We start from the raw sequence: 23,920 nt of genomic DNA on the forward strand, positions 1-23,920 counted from the left end.
GGAGGAAACCCACGCAGACACGGGGAGAATGTGCAAACTCCACACAGTCAGTCGCCTGAGTCGGGAATTGAACCCGGGTCTCTGGCACTGTGAGGCAGCAGTGCTAACCACTGTGCCACCGTGCCGCCCACCGTGCCGCCCAAAGACTCGGCAGGCAGGCAGGATTCAAGCAAGTGGTAGGTGTTTATTCAACCAGAACCTGGTTAGCGCAGGCAGAGGGCCAAAGGATTGTCCTCTGAGACTGGCCTCAGAACATGGCACTGTGAGGCAGCAGTGCTAACCACTGTGCCACCATGCCGCCCACCGTGCCGCCCAAAGACTCGGCAGGCAGGCAGGATTCAAGCAAGTGGTTTATTCAACCAGAACCTGGTTAGCGCAGGCAGAGGGCCAAAGGATTGTCCTCTGAGACTGGCCTCAGAACAGAGGTCCATGACACACTCTGATTTTACAATAAAAAGCAATATTTTTTGTTATCAGAAAATTTATAATCATAAACTTGATTACAATGATCTTACCTTGCAAACCCTCTTCAATGAGACCTAATCAATGGTGGGCATTTCTTTGGACAATCCCAGGATCCCCGACCTCTCAGTTTCACGGAAACTAATCTCAAGGTCTTGCGATCTTTCTATTCATTCACATTCCAAAGTTATTTGCGATATGCCTTTGGGTTTCTCTCAGGCTAGCTTGTCTCTCAGGACAGCTTGAATGTTGTTATTCATTGTATTCCATTTTATCAAGTTCAATTGCTCCTCTGATCTAATTAGGGCAGTGGGAAACATATGAAGAAAAATCAAAGGACAGTTTGTTTTGACTTACTTGCCATCGACTTGTAATTTTAATTTTTGTTATACAAAGTTAGCTACAAAGTGTAAATTTTTTGCCCCAATTGTTAGCACTCTGATTAATAGGCTGTGAGCAATCTATTTTGTACTGGCATAAGAGAAATCATTACCTAAAGCTAGCTAACCTTCACTTCCAGGTTTAAATGCTTCTTTTCCTCTTTATGCTTTGGTATTATGCACCTTCTTTTATGCTGAAAACTACGGTGATGATGGTAAGACTCTTTACGAGAACCTTTTCCTTAATTCAAGAAACTGAGTACTATAAGATAACTTTAGCTGTTGCACCCTCGGCTGTTTTAGGGCATTAATGGGCTGTTACTAGCACCTGGTGATTGTTCATGAACTGGGACAATTACCCTTTCATTTAATGTGGCTGGAATTACTCATTTATTAGACCTTTGGTCTGCTTGTCAGAACTGTTTTGAATGGGAACTGGCTGGGTCCTTGGAGTGACTTGTTCAATGGTATCATTCTGCCTGAGTGAGGAGGCTGTACGCCTTAGTTTCTGCCTGCCATTCTGTTTCACAGCCTGCTGCTTAATTTTACTTTCCACTTCTCAGCCAGTTTGTGTTAACAGACATGAGCCACTCACTTCTGGCCAGATACAGGCCACCCCAATAGCCTTTGACAAGGCCAAAGTCCCATATAAAAGACTGGTCCAAGCTTGGGTCTTGGAGTCTTAAGTGCACTGGAGCTGAAATTAGCTTGCAGACAGGGTGCAAACTATTGTGCGTTTGTGACTGGAAGCCTGTGACCAGCAGTGAATCACAGGGATCAGTGCTGGGACCCTTGCTGCTTGTTAAGTACATATTAACAATTGGATGTGAATATAGAAAATATAATCAGTAAGCCTGCAAATGAATTTTTCGTGTGGAAGTATTAAATATTTCAGTGCAATCTTGGTGTGCAAAGGACCTGTTTCTGTGTTGTATTGTTCTTTGTTCTATGACATGAAAATGACATGAGGGCGATGGTCTCGGGCTACAGTATGAGTACATTGGGCAGAAGAATGGCAGATGGAACTTAAATCCTGATAAATGTCAGGTAATGCATTTTGGGAGTTCTAATAAGGGAAAGAATTACACAATGAAGGATTGGTCCTGAGGGAGTACTGAGGAACAAAGGGACCTTGGTGTACAAGTCTATAGATCCCAGAAGGTGTCAGCATAGGCAGACAGGCTGCTGAAGGCGGCATACTGAATGTTTTCTGGAGCTGTCGAATATAAGAGCAAGGAAGTCTTATTCCAACTTTATAAAACAGATCAAATACTGTGTGCAGTTCTGATTGCCACACAATTAGAAGGATGGGATTGGCTGGAGAGGATGCAGTGGGTTGGAAAGTCTCCATTAAAAGGGGAGACCGTTTGAGCTGGGTTTCCTTTCCTTGGAGCAGAGGAGGTTGAGGGAGGATCTGACTGAGATATACTAAATTGTGAATGATGCAGATGGAGTAGATTGTGAGAATCTTTCTCCCCTTGGCAGACGTGTCTGAGACCAGAGGGCAAAAGTTGAAGTTGTGGGGACAGCAGTTTAGAGGATATCTGTGAAAAATAGTTTGATGTTGATGATGGGTAAAGTTTGGATTGTGCTGCCTGAGAGTGTGATGGAATGCTCTCTCAGAATTTAAGCAGCATCTGGATATGCCCTTAAGAAACCAGGGCATAGTCAGCAGTGGGCCAAGTGCAGATAAATAGGATGAATGCAATTTGGTGTTTGTTGGACATCATGGACATGTTGGGCTGAAGGATCTGTTTCTATGCTGTATGACTCTATATCGCTATAACATCCTTGTAAATCTTTTCTGCAGCATCTAAAGTTTAACATCATCCTTCCTGGAGAAGGGTGATGAGCGTTTTACGCAATCTCAAGTGGCATCACTAATATCCTGTACAGCCACCAGATGACATCCCAACTCCGACACTCAATGTTCTGACCATGAAGAAAAGCATGCCAAATACTTTCTACACTGCCCTGCCTACCTACAACTCTACTTTCAAGAAAATATGCAGCTGCACCCCTCAGTCTCTTTGTTCAGCAACACTTGCCAAGGCCCCACCATTAAGTGTATAAGTCCTGCCCTGGTTTGCCTTAATCAAAATCTAACACCTCACATGTATCTAAATGAAACTGAATCTGTCACTTCTTGGCCCACCCGACAAAGGTCATAATTAATATTTGTTTTTCAGTGCACTTGAAGACTGTTGAAGTAAAGGTAGGTGTTAATTACCCTGCACTGTATTGTGATGGTGCTCACCATGATTGGGGCACTTGTGTGGCTCTACAGAGGGCAGGAGGAAGCAATGATTTTCTCTCATGCAGTGGTCCAAATTGGAACAGCCAAACTAAACTTTTTGAAGAATAAAACTTTTGAATTCTTCTTGTAAAAAGAAAAATGAGCAGGTTTAGTAATCTACATTATCTTGTGGGGAGTTACCAAGACATAGTCACATCTCAGGTACAAGAAAAATGGCCAATGGGTTACAGTCAGGGGACTGAAGGGGAAGGAGCCCCTGTGTCCATTCCCCCTAATAACAAATGTACTGTTTTGGATACTATTGATGGGCGGGGGAGAAAACTTACCAGCAGTAAGCCACATGGTACAGGTCTCTGGCAAAGAGTCTGTCCCTGTTACTCGGGGGGGTGGGGGAGGAAGAGGAAGAGAGAGAAGAAGAGTGCATTCGTTATTGGGTTCTCCATAGTTAGAGTGGAGTTGTGGACAGTGGTGAAGGATGTTACAGGTTACACTGGTACATAGATAAGCTGCAGAGTTGGGCTGAGAGGTGGCAAATGGAGTTTAGTGTGGAAAAGTGTGAGATAATTCACTTTGGAAGGAGTACTGGTCTAATGGTAAGGTTCTTGGTAGCGTAGATGAGCAGAGAGATCTTAGTGGACATGTACATTGATCCCAGGTTGATAGGGTTGTTAAGAAGGCATACAGTGGTTAGCTTTTATTGGGAGAGGGATTGAGTTTTGGAACCATGAGGTCACGGTGCAGCTCTACAAAATTCTGGTGTGGCCGCACTTGGAAAATTGCATCCAGTTCCAGTCCCCACATCATAGTAAGGATGTGGAAGCTTTGGAAAGGGTTCACAGGTGATTTACTGGGCTGTTGTCTACTCTGGAGGGAATGTCTTATGAGGAAAGGCTGAGGGACTTCAGACTCCATTAGAGAGAAGAAGGTTGAGAGGTGACTTAATATGAGACACTTAAAATAATCAGAGGGTTAGAAAGTGTGGGCAGTGAGAGCCTTATTCCTCTGATGGTGTTGGCTAGCACCAGAGGACATCGCTTTAAATTGAGGGATGATAAATATAAGACAGATGTCAGAGGTAGTTTCTTTAGTCAGTGGTAGGGGCATGGAAAGTTCTGCCTGCAACTGTTGTAGACTCGCCAACTTTAAGGGTGTTTAAATGGTCATTGGATAAACATATGGATGATAATGCAATAGTATACTGCACTGTCATGTTCTGTGTTCTATTATCTGTCTAAATCTTTCCTACTCCATTGTTTCAAATTACGATTATGTGATCACATTGAGTCCTTGAGAAAATGGGATTGAGTTTTCGTGTGTCTTATATCAGACTTCATAGAAATGCAGGGCTATTTGTAGAAAATGAAAGTTACTTTGAAACAATGGGGTAGGAAAGATTTAGTGAGATAATAGAACACAGAACATGACAGTGCAGTCAGTATACTGTTCCATTTTCATCCATATATTTATCCAATGATCATTTAAATGCCCTTAAAGTTGGCGAGTCTACTGCAGTTGCCATTTTGATGACGATCGAGGCATAAAAAAATCTGTTCCTGCAAGTTGGAGAAATGGAGAATGATGTTATGATGAGGGTGGGAATGGCAGCTCCTCTGCCACCATGATACATTTATGGAAATGGAAAGCTGTCTGAGTGGGAGGAGAATTGTTAACTGGATGTCTCTGACTGCTGCAGACCACAATGACTCCATGAGAGAGTGATATTTATCTTGATTATATCATTTTCTGTTGCCTGAAGTATATATGGAACTCCATAACTGTTAGTCCTGCTCTGCAGTTATGGTGTTTGTATTTTGAACTAATTCTGAATTAAGTCAGTTGCTTTGTGTGTGTGTGTATGTGTCTGTGTGTGCCTGCAGTATTTATTCTATATTGTCAGGAATAAAAACAGAAATTCCTAGAGAAACGCAGTTCTGAATAACAGTTACTGGTCCCAAAACATTAACTCTGCTTTCTCTCCACACATGCTGCTGGACACGCGGAGTTCTTTTTCAGCAACTTCTCCTTTTGTTTCCAGCCTGGAGCATCTGCAGTTTTAATTGTCAGGTTTTGGCACAGAATGGGTGTTTGGAATTCACATTGTTTAATTGTCATGTGACTGTATGTGACAACTATTCATTAAAGGGTTAACTCTGTCCTGCCCAATCACTAATAAATTAATAACACTATTTCATCCTGTAAATTGGTGACTTTTATCTGGTTTCCTTCTATCTCTGTATTTAACATCTATGTTATATATGGTTTTTGAAATGATGCTACAGTCGGATTTTCTTTTCCATCTTGACTTTAACTCCAAAAAGTCACATTAAATGTAAATTTAATGCCTTCTTGGGCATATATTTCAGATAAGAATTCAGTCTAAACCTCTTGAAAAATGGTGTAAATGTCAATGGGCTTGACAATATTAGGTAAGGACTTCCAAAAGCTGATTAATGGCAGATGTTCACAGGTAAAGTGATGGCTGGAAAATGGGAAACCTTCAAAATGAGATAACGAGAGTCCAGTGACAGTCTGTTCCTATTAGGATGAACGGCAAGTCTGGAAACTGTAGGGAATGCTGGATGATGGAGAAATTATGGTTTTGGTCCAGAGAAAGAAGGAAACGTATGTCAGGTATAGACAGCAGAGATCGAATGAATCCTTAGAAGAAGAAAAGACAGTAGGAGTATACTCGAGAGGGAAATCAGGAGGGCAAAAAGGGGGCATGAGATAGCTTTGGTAAATACGGTTGAGGAGAATCACAAGGGATATTAAGAATACATTTAAGGACAAAAACGTAACTAGGGAGAGATTAGGGTCCCTCAAAGATCAGCAAGAAGGCCTTTGTGTCGAGCCACAAAAGATGGGGGAGACACTCAATGAGTATTTTGTATCACTGTTTAATGTGGAGAAGGACATAGAGGTTACAGAATGTGGGGAAATAGATGGTGTCATCTTGAAAGATGTCCATATTACACACAAAAGTAGTCCTGGATGTCTTGAAACGCATAAAAGTGGATAAATCCACAGACCCTGATCAGGCGTACTCTAGAACTCTGTGGGAGGTTACGGAAGTGATTGCTGTGTCCCTTGCTGAGATATTTTTATTATAGATAGTTACAGGTGAGGCGCTGGAAGACTAGAGTTTGGCTAACGTGGTGCTACTATTTAAGAAAGGTGGTAAGGAAAAGTCAGGGACCTTTAGGCTGGTAAGCCTGCCATTGGTGTTGGGCAAGATGTTGGAGGGAATCCTGAGGGACAGAATTTACACGTATTTTGAAAGGCAAGGATTGATACGGGACAGTGAACATAGTATTGTGCATGGGAAACCATGACTCTCAAACTCCACTGAGTTTTTGGAAGTAGTACGAAGAGGATTTCCCCATGGGAGACTGGTAAGCAAGGTTAGACCTCATGGAATACAGAAGAACTAGCCATTTGGAGACAGAATTGGCTCAAAAGGTAGAAGACAGAAAGCAGTCGTAGAGGGTTGTTTTTAAGACTCGAGGCATGGGACCAGTGGAGTGCCACAAGGATCAGTGCTGGGTCCACTACTTTTCTTCATTTACATAAATGATTTGGATATGAGCAATGGAGGTAAGACACCAAAATTGGAAGTGTAGTGGACAGCGAAAAAGGTTACCTCAGATTACAAACTGGATCTTGATCAGATGGGTCAATGGGCTGAAGAGTGACAGATGGAGATTAATTCAGATAAATGCAATGTGCTGCATTTTGGGAAAGCAAATCTTCGCAGGATTTATACACTTTATGGTAAGGTCCGAGGGAGTGTTATTGAACAAAGAGACTTCGGCGTGCACGTGCATAGTTCCTTGAAAGTAAAGTCACAGGTAGATAGGATATTGAAGACGGCGTTCCATATGCTTTCCTTTATTGGTCAGAGTATTGAGTACATGTTGCAGCTGTACAGGACATTGGTTAGACCGCTATTGGAATATTGTATACAATTCTGGTCTCCTTCTTATCAGAAGGATGTTGTGAAACTTGAAAGGGTTCAGAAAGGATTTGCATGGATGTTCCCAGGGTTGGAGGATTTGAGCTATAGGGACAGGTTGAATAGGCAGGGGCTGTTTTCCCTGGAGCATCGGAGACTGAGGGGTGCCCTTATAAAGGTTTATAAAATTATGAGGAGCATGGATAGGATAAATAGACAAGTTTTATGTTCCCTGGGATGGGGGAGTCCAGAACGAGAAGGCATAGGTTTAGGGTGAGATGGAAAAGTTATATAAGAGACCTAAGTGGCAAGATTTTCACACAGAGGGTGGTACATGTATGGAATTAACTGACAGAGGAAGTGGTGGAGGCCAGTAAAATTGCAAATTTTAAAAAAGCTTCTGAATGCGTATATGAATAGGAAGGGTTTGGAGGGATATGGGCCGCTGCTGGCAGGTGGGACTAGATTGGGTTGGGATATCTGGTTGGCTTGGACGAGTTGGACTGAAGGGTCTGTTTCTGTGCTGTACATCTCTTTGACTCGAAGATGGATGAGGGAAGAGTGGTGTATGTGTTCGATATGGATTTCAGTAAGATGTTTGGCAAGTTTCTTCATTGTAGACTTGTTAGCAAGGGTAGTTTACATGAAAATCAGGAAGAACTAGCAATTTGGACACAGAATTGACTTGAATGTGGAAAACAGAGGGTGGTTGTGGAGGCCTACCTTTCAGACTGGAGACCTGTGATCAGTAGTGTGCCACCAGGATCAGTGCTGAGTTCACTGCTTTTCCTTATTTTTATAAATGATTTGAATGTGAACATAAAACGTTTGCAGATGACGCCAAAATTAGCAGTGTAGTGGACAGCAAAGAAGGTTCCCTCAGATTACAACAGGATCATGATCAGGTGGGCCACTGGGCCGACCAGTGGAAGATGGAGTTTAATTCAGATAAATTTGAGGTGCTTCATTTTAGAAAGGCACATCAAGGCAGGGATTATACACTTAATGCTAAGGTCCTGGGGAGTAATTCTAAACAAAGAGACCATGGAGTGCATGTTCATAGTTCCTTGAAAGTGGAGTCGCCGGTCGATAGGATAATGTTGCAGCTGTATAGCCAATTGGTTCAGCCGCTTTGGAATATTGTGTGCAATTCTGGTCTCCTTCCTATTGGAAGGATGTTGTGAAACTTGAAACATTCAGAAAAGATTTGTAAGATTGTTACCAGGGTTGGAGTGTTTGAGCAAAAGGGAGAGGCTGAAGAGGCTGAACCTGTTTTCCCTGGAGTGTTGGAGGCTGGGAGGTGACCTTATAGAGGTTTATAAAATCAGGAGGGTCACTGTAATTGTAAAAAAATTGTAATTCCTCCGTGATATTTAACACTTGATTTGAAAATTTCTCTCTGGAAATTGAATCAATGTGTGTCTAATTCAATCTATTCTATAACAATGGAAAGGATGATCTTCAGTCTGACAGCAGTAACATACCTGCTGTTTTTTCGAAGGAACTGATCACACTTGGCTTTGTACTGAGCACATATTACAGTGTCTTGGTCCTTCAAGTAATTGTCTGGAGGAAGACAGAAGAGACATCGTTTGTAAATCAACATTAAGTCAATCGAATAATTTAATAATAATTAGGCTGTTTTTTGTCTTCAAGACAGCAATTCTAACAGGACCACAGGCTGATCCTCTTCTTGGCCTGAGCTGCTCTTTGGTGATTATATTTTTTAAAAAGTACCAATTCACTGAGAACCACAGAAAAACCAATACCTCTACAAACACCTCTGGCATCTGGATAATAAAGTTTGTCTGGATATGAAAGTTTCCTTATCTATCCATACCTGTCAGTTCCTGCTCAGTAAATGTGTGAAGATAATTATCAAGATGTACCTGTTAAATGCTGCTCTGTGAATATCTGAGTGTAGTTTATCAAACTGTAATTATCAATCTGTATAATCTGTGCAAATATGTGAGTGAATGCAGTATTCAATCTGTCCCGGTCACTCTCTGGTAAATATATTTACATTTTCTCATCACAGAGACAAATAGGGACAGACTAATAACTGCACTCATACATTCACATACCATAAACCGACAGGTGCAGATTGGTAACTGAACTCCTGTGGCCACATAAAGGAAACTGCCAGGGACTGGTTGATAAATACATTTCAAACATTTTAAATAAATAGGATCAGTCCCTAGTGTTTCTCTGATGTGGATATGCAAGTTTAGTTATCAATATATATATACCTGTCAGTTTCTGCCCTGCAAATGTGCATGTTTGCTTTGCCAATCTGTCCCTAAAAGTTTCTGCTGTGTACCTGCGAGTGTAGTTATCAACCTGAACCTGTCAGTTTCAGTTTTGAGAATGCGAGTTTCGATATTAATCTCTACCTGTCACTTTCTGCTGTATGAATATTAAATGCAGTCATCAATTTGTACCTAACAGTTTATTCTGTGAGAATGTAGATATTGATCTCTACCTGTACGTTTAAGCTATATCAGTATGGGAGAGCAATTATCAAACAATATCTGTCAGGTTTTGCTATTTGACACCAGAGTGTTACTGTTTCTACTATGTCAATATGACGGTGCAGATACCAATCTGTCCCTGTCAGATTCTTCCCTGTCAATATGTGAATACAGTTATTGAGCAGTACCCATCAGCTTCTGCTCTGTGAATGTGGGTGTATTAATCAAACTGTAGCTGTCAGCTTCAGTGATGTGAATGTGGGAATAGAGTTATCGTTCTCTACCTGTCATTTTCTTCTTTGTCAAAGTGAGTGGAACTGTCAATCTGTATCTTTCAGACTCTGTTGTGTGAATACATAAATATAGATGTCAATCTGTAGCTGTCAGTTTCTGCTTGGTGAATATGTTTGTGTAATAGCCAATCTTTCCAATTTCTACTATGTGAATGTGTGAACTGAGTTTTCACCTGTCACTATCCATTTCTGCTTTGTGAATGTGAGAGTTTAGTTATCACTCTTTCCCTGTCAGGCTCTGTAATATCAATGTTTTGAGTGTATTTACTCATCGTTTCCTGTCAGTTTGTGTGACTGTAGTTATCAACTGGTACCTCTTAGATTCTGCTATGTGAATATGTGAGTGTAATTATCCGTTTCATTTGATCTGACTTATTATTCTCACACACACTGACATACAATGAAAAGTATTGTTTTGTGTACTTAACAGGCAAATAATATCAGACAAAATGCATCAGGGTAATAGAACAGAATCTGTAATACAGTATTAAAGCTGCAAAGAGAGAGAGATTAACATTAAAATTTGAGCAAGATTAGAGTGGTGCTGGAAAAGCACAGCAGGTCAGGCAGCATCTGAGGAGCAGGAAACAAAATCGACATTTCAGGCAAAAGCCTTTCATCAGGAATGCCCGAAACGTCAATTTTCCTGCTCCTCGGATGCTGCCTGACCGAAACGTCGATTCTCCTGTTCCCTGGATGCTGCCTGACCTGCTGCGCTTTTCCAGCAACACATTTTCTGCTCTGATCTCCAGCATCTGTTGCATTTGAAGTGACATGCAACAGCAAGCTCAGGGTCTTTTTGTCTGGATAGAATGTAGGCGTTCTGAAAAGTGGACACCCATTCTGCGTTCAGTTTCCCCAACATAGAGGAGACCACATTGTGTGCATTTTCCTTGCCTCTGAGGACCAGTCACTGGACCTGAAATGCTGCCAGACCTGTGAATTTTCCACCAATTTTTGTTTTGTTATCAATCTCTCGCTGGGAGTTTCTTCTCTGTGAATATCGTTATCAAAGTGTACACATCAACTTATGTGATTTGAAATTGGGAGCATAATCAATCTATTCCTGTCAGTTTCTGCTTTGTGAATATGAGAGTGTAGTTATCAATCTTTCTCTGAAATTTACTGCCACCTGCATGTGAGTTATTTACCAACCTGTCCCTGTCAGATTCTGCTCTGTGCATCTGAGAGTGCAGTTAATAAACTGTATCTGTCAGCTTCTTATTTATAAATGTGCAATTTAATTTATCATCCTGTACCTGTCAGGTTTTGCTGTGCAAATCTGTTAGTCTAGTTATTAACCTGTACCTGTCATGTGTGTGTGCATGATTATTGTTCTCTCCCTTTCAGTTTCTGCAATATGAATATGTGAGAACAGATATCAATCGATGTCTGTCAGTTTTGGTTGTGTCCATACGAGAGTTTAGGACTTGATGTATAAATGTCAATTTCTGCTGTGTCCATGTGTGAATTTAGGAATTGATCTATACATGCCAGTTTCTGCTGTATCACTGAGAGTGAAGTTCTCAATGAGTTCCAGTCACTTTCAACTCTTCTATCAAATTTGCTCAATTCTCTGGCAACCAATAATATTCTAGAATCTATTGTTGATTGCCAGAAAAATTCATCTGATTCACTAATGCGCTTGAAGGAAGGAAACTGCCATCCTTACCTTGTCTGGCCTACATGTGACTGCAGACACACATCAATGTGGTTAACTCCTAAGTACTGCATGGGTAGTTAGGGTTGGGCAATAAATGCTGGCCTAGCCACTGAGGCCCCCATCCCATGACTGAATTAGAAAAAAAATGTTCTCTGTGACTGTGATTCAATCCGTGATAGCAGTTCTTATGGTGTTGTGATTGTGCCTTAAACACTTAGGCATTTTGTGATTTATGACTCAATCACAGAATTGGTACAGCCATTCAGTGTGTTGTGTCTGTGCTGGGACATTCTATTCTTGATCTGTTCTCCATACTAGTTTCCAATAACTGTTTGGGATTCTGAACTTCATCCACTCACTACCAGTGTCTCGGTGTAAATGGCAATTTGAGATTAGTTCTGCAGTTATCAGCCTTTTAAAACCTATAGTACCAGTTTTGCTCTGTGTGCAGTGACGAGTTGAATATTTGAATGCCATTCTCTTTCTATGTTCAGTTGTGTTTTTTCAGTCAGGGTGTAGGATAAACCAGTTCAATGTTCGCTAAATCTGGTGATTGATGGATTAATATTGGTTCAGTACTTATCTTTGAATCAGTTTTAATTTTACATTTTGTGTGTGCACTAGTCTTTGGCAGTTGCTGCTGGGCACTGCAATAATGTAACATCTAAAACTAACATCTTCTGAAGCATTTAATAATTTGGTCAGTCAATTTATGACTGTCCATATCTGGAAGTAGTTGTGGGCCTAAATTGCATTTTTCTCCCTTTTAACCATTAACTGGCTGGATGTGAGTGAGTTTTCTGTTGTTCTGCCAATCTGTATCACTTTGAAGAATGGTACTGGTCTATATCACACTGACATTGTCGGTGTGTCTCCTTGTGTTTCCAGTCCTGATCCACTTTCAGATGGGTTTAAAGTCTTATCAATCAGTGTTTCACACATTTAAAAATTGTGGAAATGCTTCTGTATTACTCAGGCCCTCAATAAGAATGGGAGTGTGGATAAAGTGTATTTTCATCAACACCAGGCTGAGAGACAGGCAGACAGAGACAGATGTGTATGCACATGTGTGAATGAGCTTGAAGCATCCTCTCGGGAAGCATCCTCTGTAGATCAGGCTTGACCAAGAGGGTCATCTGGAATTTACATTGTTTGATTATTCTCTTTATCCAGGACAACTATTTATCAAAAGAATAAATTTGTACTGGTCAGTTACTCAATGTCCAACTTTGCTTCTCTATCTGCACTCAATATCAACTTCATATATACTTGTAACAATATAACAGCATGATTGATTATTGATTATAACTTTAAAAAATGCCTTTTCTACATATGGATTTAATGCAGCTCAAATGTATATTTATTACAAGCATACAGTCTAACCTGCTTCTAATCTTATGAATGATAATTGGCTTTGAATAGTGGAATTTACCATCACTGAGGTGGTATGCATTCAGAACAGGGTGAAATATAGATTTATATATCATCTGTTGCGTTTAACTCTTGGATTGAATGTGTACTTCTGGAAATGGAGCTCAATGTGCGTCTGACTTAATCCACTCAGACAGTGGAAAGGACATTCTTCACTCTGTCAGTGGTAACATACCTGCTGATTGTGAGAAGCAGCTGGTCGCTCTCGGATTGGTCCATCAAATATTTGCCTGGAGAAAGACAAAAGAGAGAGCTCCTGTACATCACTAGCAGCTGAGTAGGAAGACATTAAATAATCAATGCAATATTCAGGTTATGATCATTATAATTCTTTGTTTTTGAACAAGGTCAGGTGAACAGAGCAGATCCTGGTTCCACTCGAACCCAGAGCACCTTCCAGTCTTTTTCTATTTTCGAAATTCTAAAACATTTTACTAAGATAAAAATAAACTAACCAAAATACGCACAGCTCCACAAATGTAATGATTACGCAGTTCAATATCCAACTCCCAATACACCATCTGTTGAAAGACGAACACTGGGCCCGATTTCACATACTTTGAGACGTTCCCGGTGCCTGCTATATTTACCCTTCACAGGATTATTACACTTGTTTCTACTGTCCTTTATTTCAATGTCTATTCGCAACAAATAGCGGGAAACAGAAGCCAAACAATGAATTTCCATCAGAGTGTAGGTAATTAAAAAACACAAGAATATCCCACAGCAGCTTCTTCCCCCTCTGCCTCCCTCAGCAGGCCCACACACAGCCCGAGAAAGGCCTCTCTCTTCCCCCCAGCCCGCTCACTCCAAGTTCCGGGACCAGTTCCTGCTCCGCTCGGCCTCTTACAAACAGCCCCCGGTTCTCCCTGAACTCACCCCGAATCAATCCCGGTCTCGGAGCCCCCTCTGTGTCCCAGGCTCCCATCCCGATGTGCTGCTGGAAGGAGCCTGCTGTTCCCTCGCTTCCCTGGGCGCTGATCTCTCCATTGCGGTCTGTTTCAAACAAACCTCTTGCACTCACTGAGTCAATGCTCCTCAATGGCAGCGCTGGGGGTGGGCCTCACGCATGCGCTCCACTCGTCAGGACCAATCTGCATTGGGGGTGGGGCAGCATCGCGCATGTGCCGGTTTTCCCGATGACTCACAGAAACAAACATCAATTGGTCATTCTCTTCCTGGTGGTGGAAATTGAATAAAGATTCGTACACCTTGTGTCTCTCACTGTGTCTCATACCGACGCACACACACCATGGGTCCTGGGGAAAAAATAAGCACTACCGCGGTTAGGCGGTAGTGTGGGGGTTAATAGGAAAATAAAAAAAAATAAACTGGAAATTTCACACAGCATTGCCCCTGAGAAGGACAGTGCTTGTCACGGCCACTCGGGTGTTTTCAAAAAAAAAAATAACTCCTCCCTCCGGCTCTCTCACAATCTGATCAGGGAGCGGAGAAGCTGGCGGCCACTCGGCCCATCCTCTGTGCTCCCCCATTCAATAACATCACGTCTGAACGAATGTTAACTGTGGTATTTAATCCTGCTGATCCCTCATCCAGAAATATTAACTTCTTGCCCAAAGTAACATACAGAGAGATGGAATAAGTGGAACATTCTTATGAAGGCAGAAAATAACTGATGGAGAGAGTCTTGCGTCACAGTGTCAGAGCTTATTTCTGGGTCAGGAGGCCCATGCAAAAGTCAGACCAGGTGTGCAATAACATCTCTGGGACTCGATTTAGTTTGGAGTGGATGACAGATTTTAGTGTCAGGTATGCCGCAGAAAGAAAATTGTGATGCATTGTATGCCATAACGAGAGACCCCAGCTGTTTTTATTTATTCACTCCTGGAACGTGGATGTCGCTGGCTGAGCCTAGCATTTATTCTCCATCACTTTGAGAAGGCGGTGGTGAGCCACCTTCTGGAACCGCTGTTGTGCATGTACTGCCCACAATGCCATGAACATGGAGTTCCAGGGTCTTGATCCGGTGACAGTGAAAGAAAACGGTCTTATTTCCAAGTCAGGATCGTGAGTGTCTTTGGACGGGAGCTTGTCCAATGTCAAGGTGATGTTCCCCTACATCAGCTGCCTTCATCATTTTGGAAGGTCCTCCTTTTACAAATTACAAAACTCGAATCTCTTTGTCAGCAGCCTGGACAAACGTCTCTCCGGCTGAGGAGAAATCAGAATAGTGTGTTGCCTCCCTGGTGACAGGATCAAGGATATCTCGGAGAGAGTGCATGATATTCAGAAAAGCAAGAGGGACCAGCCAGTGTAAACATTGGAACTAACTACATAGGAAGGGGAAAGGATGGGATTCTGAAGGAAGAATAAGGAAGAGAGGCGAGAATTTAGAAAGGCGGTCCTTTCTGATTGTAATATGTAGACTACTCCCGCTGCTCCGAGCAAGTGAGGGTAGGAATAGGATGATAGAGTAAGGGGATGCCCAACTCAGGAGCTGGTGCATGGGAAAAGGGTTCACGTTTTTGGATCATTGGAATCTCTTTGGAGGATTGCACCTGAATTGGAAGGGATCTAATATACTGGCAGGGACATTTCCTTGAGCTGCTGGCGAGAGATTAAACTAGTAAGGTGTGGGGGCAGGAACCAAGGATATAGTGAGGAAAGACAGCGATCTAAGACTGGTATCTTTGGCAAATCAAACAGTCAGGGCAGCCAGGAACATAGCAGAGAATGAGGTAGGATTCATAAATTAAACTGCATTTATTTCAATGCAAGAGGCCTAACAGGGAAGGAGGATGAACTCAGGACATGGTTAGGAAAATGGGATTGGTGTTGGGATATCATAGCAATTACAGAGATTTGGTTCGGGGATGACACAACTGCAGCATAATGTTCCAGGAATCAAAGGATGGGGGGAGCGGGAGGGGGGGGCAGCCAGAGAAAATGGGGAGTGACGTGTTTGGTAAGAGATAACAACATTACAGCTGTATTTAAGGAGGATTTTCCTGGGATTACATCCATGGAAATTATTTGGGTGGAACTGAGAAATAAGAAAGGGTTTGATCACCTTATTGGGATTGGACTGTAGACACCACAACAGTCATCAGGAAATTTAGAAACAAATTTGTAAGGAGATCTTCGATCTTCAGGAATACTGGTGTGGTTATGGTGAGGGATTTTACTATTCCAAACACAGATTGGGGCTGCCATATTGTTAATGATTTCGACAGAGAGGAATTTCTTAAGTGTGTACAGAAAAAAATTCTGATTCAGTATGTGAATATATCTTCTAGACAAGGTCCAAAACTTGATCTACTCTTGGGATATAATGATGTGTCAGTGGGGGAGCATTTTGGGGCCAGCGACCATAATTCAATTAGTTTTAAAACTGTTACGCAAAAGGATATAACAGATCTCAAAGTTAAATTTCTAATTTGTACAAAGGCCAGTTTTGAGAGTATTATGCAAGAACTTTCAAAAGTTGACTGAGGGCAGATGTTCACATGCAAAGGGATGGATGGAACATGGGAAGCCTTCAAAAATGAGAAAAGGAGGGTCCAGAGACAGGATGTTTGTGTTAGAGTGAAAGGCATGATCGGTAGGTGTAGGAAATGCTGTATGAGAAAACAAGTTGAAATTTTAGTCCGAATAAGAAGGAAACATGTGTTAGGTATATACAGCCGAGATTGAGTGAATCCTTCAAAGAGTATAAAGGCATTAGGGATATACTTAAAAAGGAAATCAGGAGGGCAAACAATGGACATAACATAGATTTGGCAAAAAGTGTTAATGAGAATTCAAATGTATTTTATAAGTACATAAAGGACAAAAGGGTAACCAGGGAAAGATTAGGGCCCAGCAAAGATTAGCAAGGCAACCTATGTGTGGAACAACAGGAAATATGGGAGATACTAAGCGAGTGCTTACCAAGGAGAAGGAAATGTAAGATATAGAATGTGGGGAAACAAATGGTGACATCTTGAAAAATGTCCATAATACAGAGGAGGTGCTGCTGGATGTTTTTAAACAGAAACGGTGGTTAAAGTACGAGCACCTGATCAAGTGTACCTTGGAACACGGTGATAAGCTAGGGAAGTGATTGTTGGGCCTCTTGCTGAGATACCTGTATTATCGATAGTCACAGGTGAAGTGCAAAAAGACTGGAGGTTGGCTAACGTAGTGCCACTATTTAAGAAAGGTGGTAAGGAAAAGCCAGGGAATTATTGAACAGTGAGTGTAACATCAACAGTAGGCAAACAGTTGAGGGGATTCTGAGAGGCAGGATTTACATCTTTTTGAAAGGCCAGGATTGATTGGATTAGGCAACGTGACTTTCTGCGTGGGAAGTCATGTATCACTAACTCGACTGGGTTTATTTGAATTGGTAAGGAAGAGGACTGATGAGTTGAAAAATGTGGTGCTGGAAAAAGCCCTTCCTGAAGAAGGGTTTATTCTCCTGCTCCTCGGTCTCCTGCTCCTCAGATGATGCCTGGCCTGCTGTGTTTTTCCAGCACCACATTTTTCAACTCATCAGTCCTCTTCCTTACCAATTCAAATAAGTAAGGAAAAGCCAGGGAACTATTGAACAGTGAGTGTAACATCAACAGTAGTCAAACAGTTGAGTGATGATTTGGAGATTCCGGTGTTGGACTGGGGTGTACAAAGTTAAAAATCACACAACACCAGGTTATAGTCCAACAGGTTTAATTGGAAGCACAATAGCTTTTGGAGCGATGCTCCTTCATCAGGTGATCAAAAGGGGATTGTGAAAGGCAGGATTTACATCTTTTTGAAAGGCCAGGATTTTTTGGAGTAGTCAACATGGCTTTCTGTGTGGTAGATGTGATTTATATGGCATTCAGTAAGGGGTTTGATTGTGTTCCCCATAGGAAATTGGTTAGCAAGATTACATCATATGGAATACAGGGAGAACTCACCAATTGGAAACAGAATTTGTTTGAAAGTAGAAGACAGAGGGTGGTGGTGGAGGGATGCTTTTCAGACTGGAAGCCTGTGACAAGTGATGTGCTACAAGGATCACTGCTGGGTCCACTGCTTTTCATCATTTATATAAATGATTTTAGTTTAAAAAATGAAACAACACCAGGTTATATTCCAACAGTTTTATTTGGAAGTATAAACTTTCAGAGTGCTGCTCCTCCATCAGGTATCTATGCTCTGAATGCTTGTACTTCCAAATAAACCTGTTGGACTATAACCTGGTGTTGTCATTTTTAACTTTGCACACCCCAGTCCAACACCAGCACCTCCACATTATTATGAATGATTTGATTAGATTAGATTAGATTAGATTACAGTGTGGAAACAGGCCCTTCGGCCCAACAAGTCCACACCGACCCGCCGAAGCGAAACCCACCCATACCCCTACATTTACCCCTTACCTAACACTACGGGCAATTTAGCATGGCCAATTCACCTGACCCTGCACATCTTTGTGACTGTGGGAGGAAACCGGAGCACCCGGAGGAAACCCACGCAGACACGGGGAGCACGTGCAAACTCCACACAGTTAGTCGCCTGAAGGGGGAATTGAACCCGGGTCTCTGGCGCTGTAAGGCAGCAGTGCTAACCACTGTGCCACCGTGCCGCCCACGATGGGCGGCACGGTTTGGATGTGAGGTTGCAGGTAAGTTGGTTAGTAAGTTTGCAGATTACACAGAAATTGGAGGTGTAGTGGACTGCAAAGAAGGCTACCTCAGATCTCGATCAGATGGGCCACTGGACCCAGGAGTGGCATACTGAGTTCAATTTAAATCAATATGATATGCTGCAATTTGGAAAGGAAAATCAGGGCAGGACCTACACACTTTATATTAAGGTCCTGTGGAATGTTGCTGAACAAAGAGACCTTGGAATGCAGAGTCATTGTTCCTTGAAAGTGGAGTTATAGTTAGATAGGATAGCAAGAAGGCATTTGATATGTTTTCTTTTACTGGTCAGAACTTTGAGTATGTGACTTAAGAGAACATGTTGTGGGTGTACAGAATATTGGTTATGCCACTTTTGGTATATTATGCGCAATTCTGGTCTCTCTCCTATAAAAAGGATGTTGTGAAACTTGAAACGGCTATTTAAGATAGTTTTTGGTCCAAAGAAAAGGCCTACAATTTGGGAAGAAATATAGCGGGACAGGAAGGCTGCAAACAGATCAAAATTCAGCAAATGACAGTGAAAAGGGATTTAACTAACAAAGAACAAATGAAGAAAAGAGTAATATTGCAGAAACCATAAAAAAACTGCTAAAACACCAATACATGTGTAAAGAGGGAAGTGAACTTAAATAGGTTGGTAAAGAGGACCACATGTCACTTACAACATTAAAATCGGAAACGAAAACATCTCAAAAATCACTAACATGCTGTTGTTCTCTGTTCACAAATATTAATAGAACTAACACAGTAGAAATGTTGGGGAGTTTGTTGAGAGGGTAAAACTGAACCAAATCAGTATTATTTGGGAAATAATGTTGGGACAATGGATTGGATTGAAGGTTGTGAAACACCAGACCTTGATCATCTGCGTCCCAGACTATTTAATGTAGTGGGCTGAGCAACAGTGGATGCTCCAAGATTCTATAGGTTCTGCAATAATTTACACAGATTAGGAGCTAGCTAGTGTAAGCAATCCAATGGAGAAGGGAGGTAGGTATAAAATTGGGAACTATAGACCAGTCAGCCTGCAGGGAAAATCAAAATGAAAGCTTCAATTGCGAAGCATTTGACAAAACAGTATTCAGGATTTGCTAGACTCAGCGTGGACTTGAAGGGCCTGTTCCAGTGCATACTGTTCTGTCTTCTAAGCTTGGCAAACCGACTGGCCATCTTTGATGATGTAAACAGTAGAGCTGATGAGAGTGTAACAGTTACTGAGAAGAAACAAAACTGTAAGTAACTCCCAGGACAACGCAGGAAAAGTTGAAAGGTGATATTTCTGGCGTGTGACTGTGAATGTGAATATTGTGGCCAGAGAGACTGTAGGAAAAGGGCGGACGGTTCGTCTACCGTAATTGTGTTTGTGTGTCCGCTAATATTATGATATTTCCAAGTTTCTCTTATTTAACTCAAAAATATTTTGAATTCAAATTATCGCCCTGCTCCCCTTCTAAACCCTCAAGGTCGATTTGAAGGCAATATATTTATTAGTTTCAAGATTTCGGTCTAAAAGGTTCAGCTCAGAAAGCGCAATTAGCGCAGCAGCAAAATGCGTTTGAATTTTCTTCGGCCGTAAAGCTTCCCTTGTCAGGGTAAGGAGCGATCGAGCCTGGCTCTCCGGTGATGCGGAATTTCAGAGGAATCGGAGAGTTTAGGCCGTTAGAGAAACACAGAGAGGCAGCAGGAGCAGGCAGCAGATTGTCCCTGCGCCGTCGGCTCGCTGCCTTGAAGTTGCTCAGTGCCGCCCCCAGCAGCTTCATTGCTGACCCAGTTCAGACTGACCAAGAGAGAGATTCAGCGCAGAGTTCTCAAAATGAGCGACAATGCAGCCGCCGAAACGGCTCCTCCAGCCGCCGCTCCCACCAAAGCCAAGGCTCCCAAGAAGAAGGTGGCAGCTCCCAGGAAAAGAACACCCGGTCCCGGGTTGGGAGAGCTGATTCTGAAGGTTGTCGGGGATATCAAGGATCGCAGAGGGGCGTGTCTGTCCGCTATAAAGAAGGCGCTGGAGAGAAGCGGGATCGATGTGGGAAAGCGAAAGGCACAGATCAGGGTGAGTAACAAAAGGTGCCTGGCGAACGGCTCCCTTGTTCTGGTCAAGGGCCAGGGCGTCTCCGGCTCCTTCAAACTCCCGAAGAATCCAGTCAAGGCAAAAGCGGGAAAGAAGGCGGGAACATCAGCGGCCGTCAAGAAACCGGCCGTGAAGAAATCACCGTCCAAGAAGGCGACAGCCAAGAAATCCCAGGCCAAGAAAGCGACAGCCAAGAAATCACCAGCCAAGAAAGCGAGCGGCAAGAAGCTGGCACCGCCAAAGAAAGCGGTGAGCAAAGCAGCGACAAAGAAACGGACTCTCGTGAAGAAGGTGAAAAAGTCCAAGGGCCCTAAAACCCCCAAACCCCTCAGCAAACCGGCTAAAAGCAAGGCCAAGCCCAAAGCAAAAGTGACCAAGACAGCAGCAAAGAAATCGGTGTAATATATAAACATCTGAACCCAAAGGCTCTAATCAACCATCCACATCTCTCAGGAAAGAGCTGAGCCCGGATCCAGTGTTCCCTGTCCCGGCGCCGGGCGCACACCTACAGATATGAATTGATCTGAATAAATCAAATAAACACTTGCCATGGTTTACGAGAGCGGAGACCTATGAATGGGGAAGGTATATTGATCTCCATCTGGTTATTTCACTTCGCTACTTATAACTCTACCGAGTCAACAATGTGACATATTGTAGTATTTGTATTTCATTGACCCATTCAGGGATGTTACTTTGTTTGGGACACTGCACATGTTTTCATGCCGTGTTCCTTGCATCTACCTGTTACAGACAGTTCAGGCAGCAATTCCACATTTTGTTCGGGCTAATTACAATCTGAGGGTAATTCTGTCCTTTTATCGGTGTACACTGCATTAGCTTTTAAGATGTTTAAATTGGCGGGGTTGTTTAGATTGATTCACGGCCGGCACAAGTTCGGTTGTTCAGTTTGTCTGGGCTGTTTTAAACCCCGCCTTTCCTCCTGCCTATTACAGTCAAATCAGACAATGATCCCGCCTCGTGTCCGCGCTGACAGCTAACTAGATTTTAAAGAAATACTATAAAGTATTAAATGTTATCTTAGTTGCAGACGGATGGTGTTTTGCGTTTTAATGGTTAATTTAATCTCAGGGTTTGTCAGAGTGAGTTCGGCGGGCATTTTCAAACTAACCAACCGTCATTTCACGTTAGCAAACCAGCCTCCAACAAATCTTTTCCTGCCTTTACTGTCCCTTCCGGAGCTGTTTCTCTGTTGGTTGAGGGACGGGGCTGCATCCAATCCCAGCTCTAGGGCGGGCTCTCCGTTCCCTTAAATAGGCAGCACCGCAGCAGCCTCAGCATTGACAGCAGCAGCCTGTGTCTGTGTGTAACTGCGAGTTGAGGAGAATGGCTAGGACCAAGCAGACAGCGCGCAAATCCACCGGAGGGAAAGCTCCCCGCAAGCAGCTGGCGACCAAAGCGGCCCGCAAGAGCGCTCCGGCCACGGGCGGAGTGAAGAAGCCTCATCGCTATAGGCCCGGCACGGTGGCTCTGCGGGAGATCCGCCGCTACCAGAAATCCACCGAGCTGCTGATCCGCAAACTGCCCTTCCAGCGCCTGGTGCGAGAGATCGCTCAGGACTTCAAGACCGACCTGCGCTTCCAGAGCTCGGCGGTGATGGCCCTGCAGGAGGCCAGCGAGGCTTACCTGGTGGGACTGTTTGAGGACACCAACTTGTGTGCCATCCACGCCAAGCGGGTCACCATCATGCCCAAAGACATCCAGCTGGCCCGCCGGATCCGCGGGGAGCGCGCCTAAACGGAGCATAGCCGGCCCTGCACATTCACCCCGAGAGAGAGAGTAAAACACAACGGCTCTTTTCAGAGCCACTAAACCATCCAGAGAGAGCGGGAAGCGATCGGGGACCTGAGAGCACGACATTAATTTGTTCTCCGCCCGAAGTAAATTCTGTTGTTATTAAATTTATTTTGAATCTAGCCGGGAGGGGAGTTATTTGTAAGACACGGCTTTCTGCGGCACTGATTAGTACATTGCCATGAATGTTATGCAATTATTACACTACATATTAGGTCGGGGAATGTTTATTCCGGATGAAATCCCCTCTGTCCTCATTGTCTCCCTTGGTGTTCCCACCAGCTGTAACTATATGGTCATTGCTGAGGAAGCTGGCGGGAAAACATGGCGCCAAATCATCAACCGTTTTCTTTCCAATTTGAAAATCCCGCCACGACGTATATCAGAGAAGGCTGTTTTACAGGAAAAAAAATGTCTTCATACTTAGTCGTTAATTTGCTTTTCGATTATAAAAGTACAATTCAAACAACCTTTCTTTCGGGTAATGAGTCCAGAAGCTATTTAAAGGATTCGAGATCCTCTTCGGAGGGGAGGTTCAGACTCGATGGGCCGAATGCCCTCATTCAGCCCTGTCAGGATTTCATGAACGTTCTTTGCCATGAGCGCATTGATAACGAACACCGCTCTTAGATATTATTTTAATACCGTGCTCCCTTGTCGCAGAAGCTCCACATTAACTATTCCAGTCCGGCAACTTCTGGTTCTGGTTTGATTTCGTTCATTTTGAAAGCTTCGAGCCGACAGCAGAAAGCCTCATTTAAAACGTGCAATCATCATTCCCACCCAACAGAACCCGCGCGGAGTTCTGGAAATTGAAAAATCAGTGTGTATCTACCCGTGGGTCTGTAAGAAAAGGGGCACTTTTTTTTCCCCAGTGGTGACATTCAGGGCACACATCCCAACCGGGGCTTGCACGTCCTGGAATAATCAAATATTAGAGAATAACTTGAGCAAATAATAGCAAACAGAAAAAAAATTCTCTGGTGTTTAATATGCTTGTAAGAGACAAGGAGAAGAGTGGGCACGTTCTCTTCTCTTGAAGCCAGAACCAAATCATCAACAACTTTCTCTCCCATTTGAAAGGCCCGCCGATTTGCGAGCAACAGAGTGTGTTTTGCATTGAAAAAGAGGACGTTGTTCAGAGGATGATTCATCAATACTTGTCAATTCGGGAGAGGCTGATTAGGCTGGGGCTTTTTTCCCTGAAGCATTGGAGGTTGAGGGGTGACCTTTATAGAGGTTTATAAAATCATGAGGGGCATGGATAGGATAAATAGACAAAGTCTTTTCCCTGTGGTCGGGGAGTCCAGAACGAGAGGGTATAGGTTTAGGATGAGAGGGGAAAAGATATAATAGAGACCTAAGTTTCAATGTTTTCACGCAGAGGGTGGTACGTGTATGGAATAAGCTGTCAGAGGAAGTGGTGGAGGCTGGTATAATTGCAACATTTAAAAGCCATTTGGATGGGTATATGAATAGGACGGGTTTGGAG

General features: G+C 43.0%; 2 protein-coding genes and 1 long non-coding RNA gene across 5 annotated transcripts in view; 2 read left to right on the top strand and 1 right to left on the bottom strand.

Annotated features, from left to right (window-relative positions):
- Window positions 1-13,977, bottom strand: part of LOC122544645 — a 21,058-nt gene extending 7,081 nt beyond the window's left edge. The window contains exons 1-4 of one of the 3 annotated variants that reach the window (XR_006310392.1): window positions 13,789-13,977; window positions 13,085-13,139; window positions 8,536-8,617; window positions 1,815-2,058 (exon numbers count right to left, since the gene is read on the bottom strand). This is a non-coding gene — a long non-coding RNA (uncharacterized LOC122544645). Of the gene's footprint in view, window positions 1-1,814; window positions 2,059-8,309; window positions 8,618-13,084; window positions 13,140-13,788 lie in introns of those variants that run through there. The other 2 variants (XR_006310393.1, XR_006310391.1) reach the window with 2 other exon arrangements.
- Window positions 13,978-20,305: 6,328 nt separating this feature from the next.
- On the top strand, window positions 20,306-21,040 carry LOC122544532 (histone H1.11L-like). Its single transcript, XM_043683846.1, has one exon. It carries the CDS (start codon window positions 20,359-20,361, stop codon window positions 21,013-21,015), a length of 657 nt encoding a protein of 218 aa, XP_043539781.1. The 5' UTR covers window positions 20,306-20,358; the 3' UTR covers window positions 21,016-21,040.
- Window positions 21,041-21,892: 852 nt separating this feature from the next.
- Window positions 21,893-22,589, top strand: LOC122544568 (histone H3). Its single transcript, XM_043683883.1, has one exon. It carries the CDS (start codon window positions 21,961-21,963, stop codon window positions 22,369-22,371), a length of 411 nt encoding a protein of 136 aa, XP_043539818.1. The 5' UTR covers window positions 21,893-21,960; the 3' UTR covers window positions 22,372-22,589.
- Window positions 22,590-23,920: the final 1,331 nt, after the last annotated feature.

Source organism: Chiloscyllium plagiosum, chromosome 50, assembly GCF_004010195.1.
Source record: "Chiloscyllium plagiosum isolate BGI_BamShark_2017 chromosome 50, ASM401019v2, whole genome shotgun sequence".
Classification (NCBI taxonomy): Eukaryota; Metazoa; Chordata; class Chondrichthyes; order Orectolobiformes; family Hemiscylliidae; genus Chiloscyllium; species Chiloscyllium plagiosum.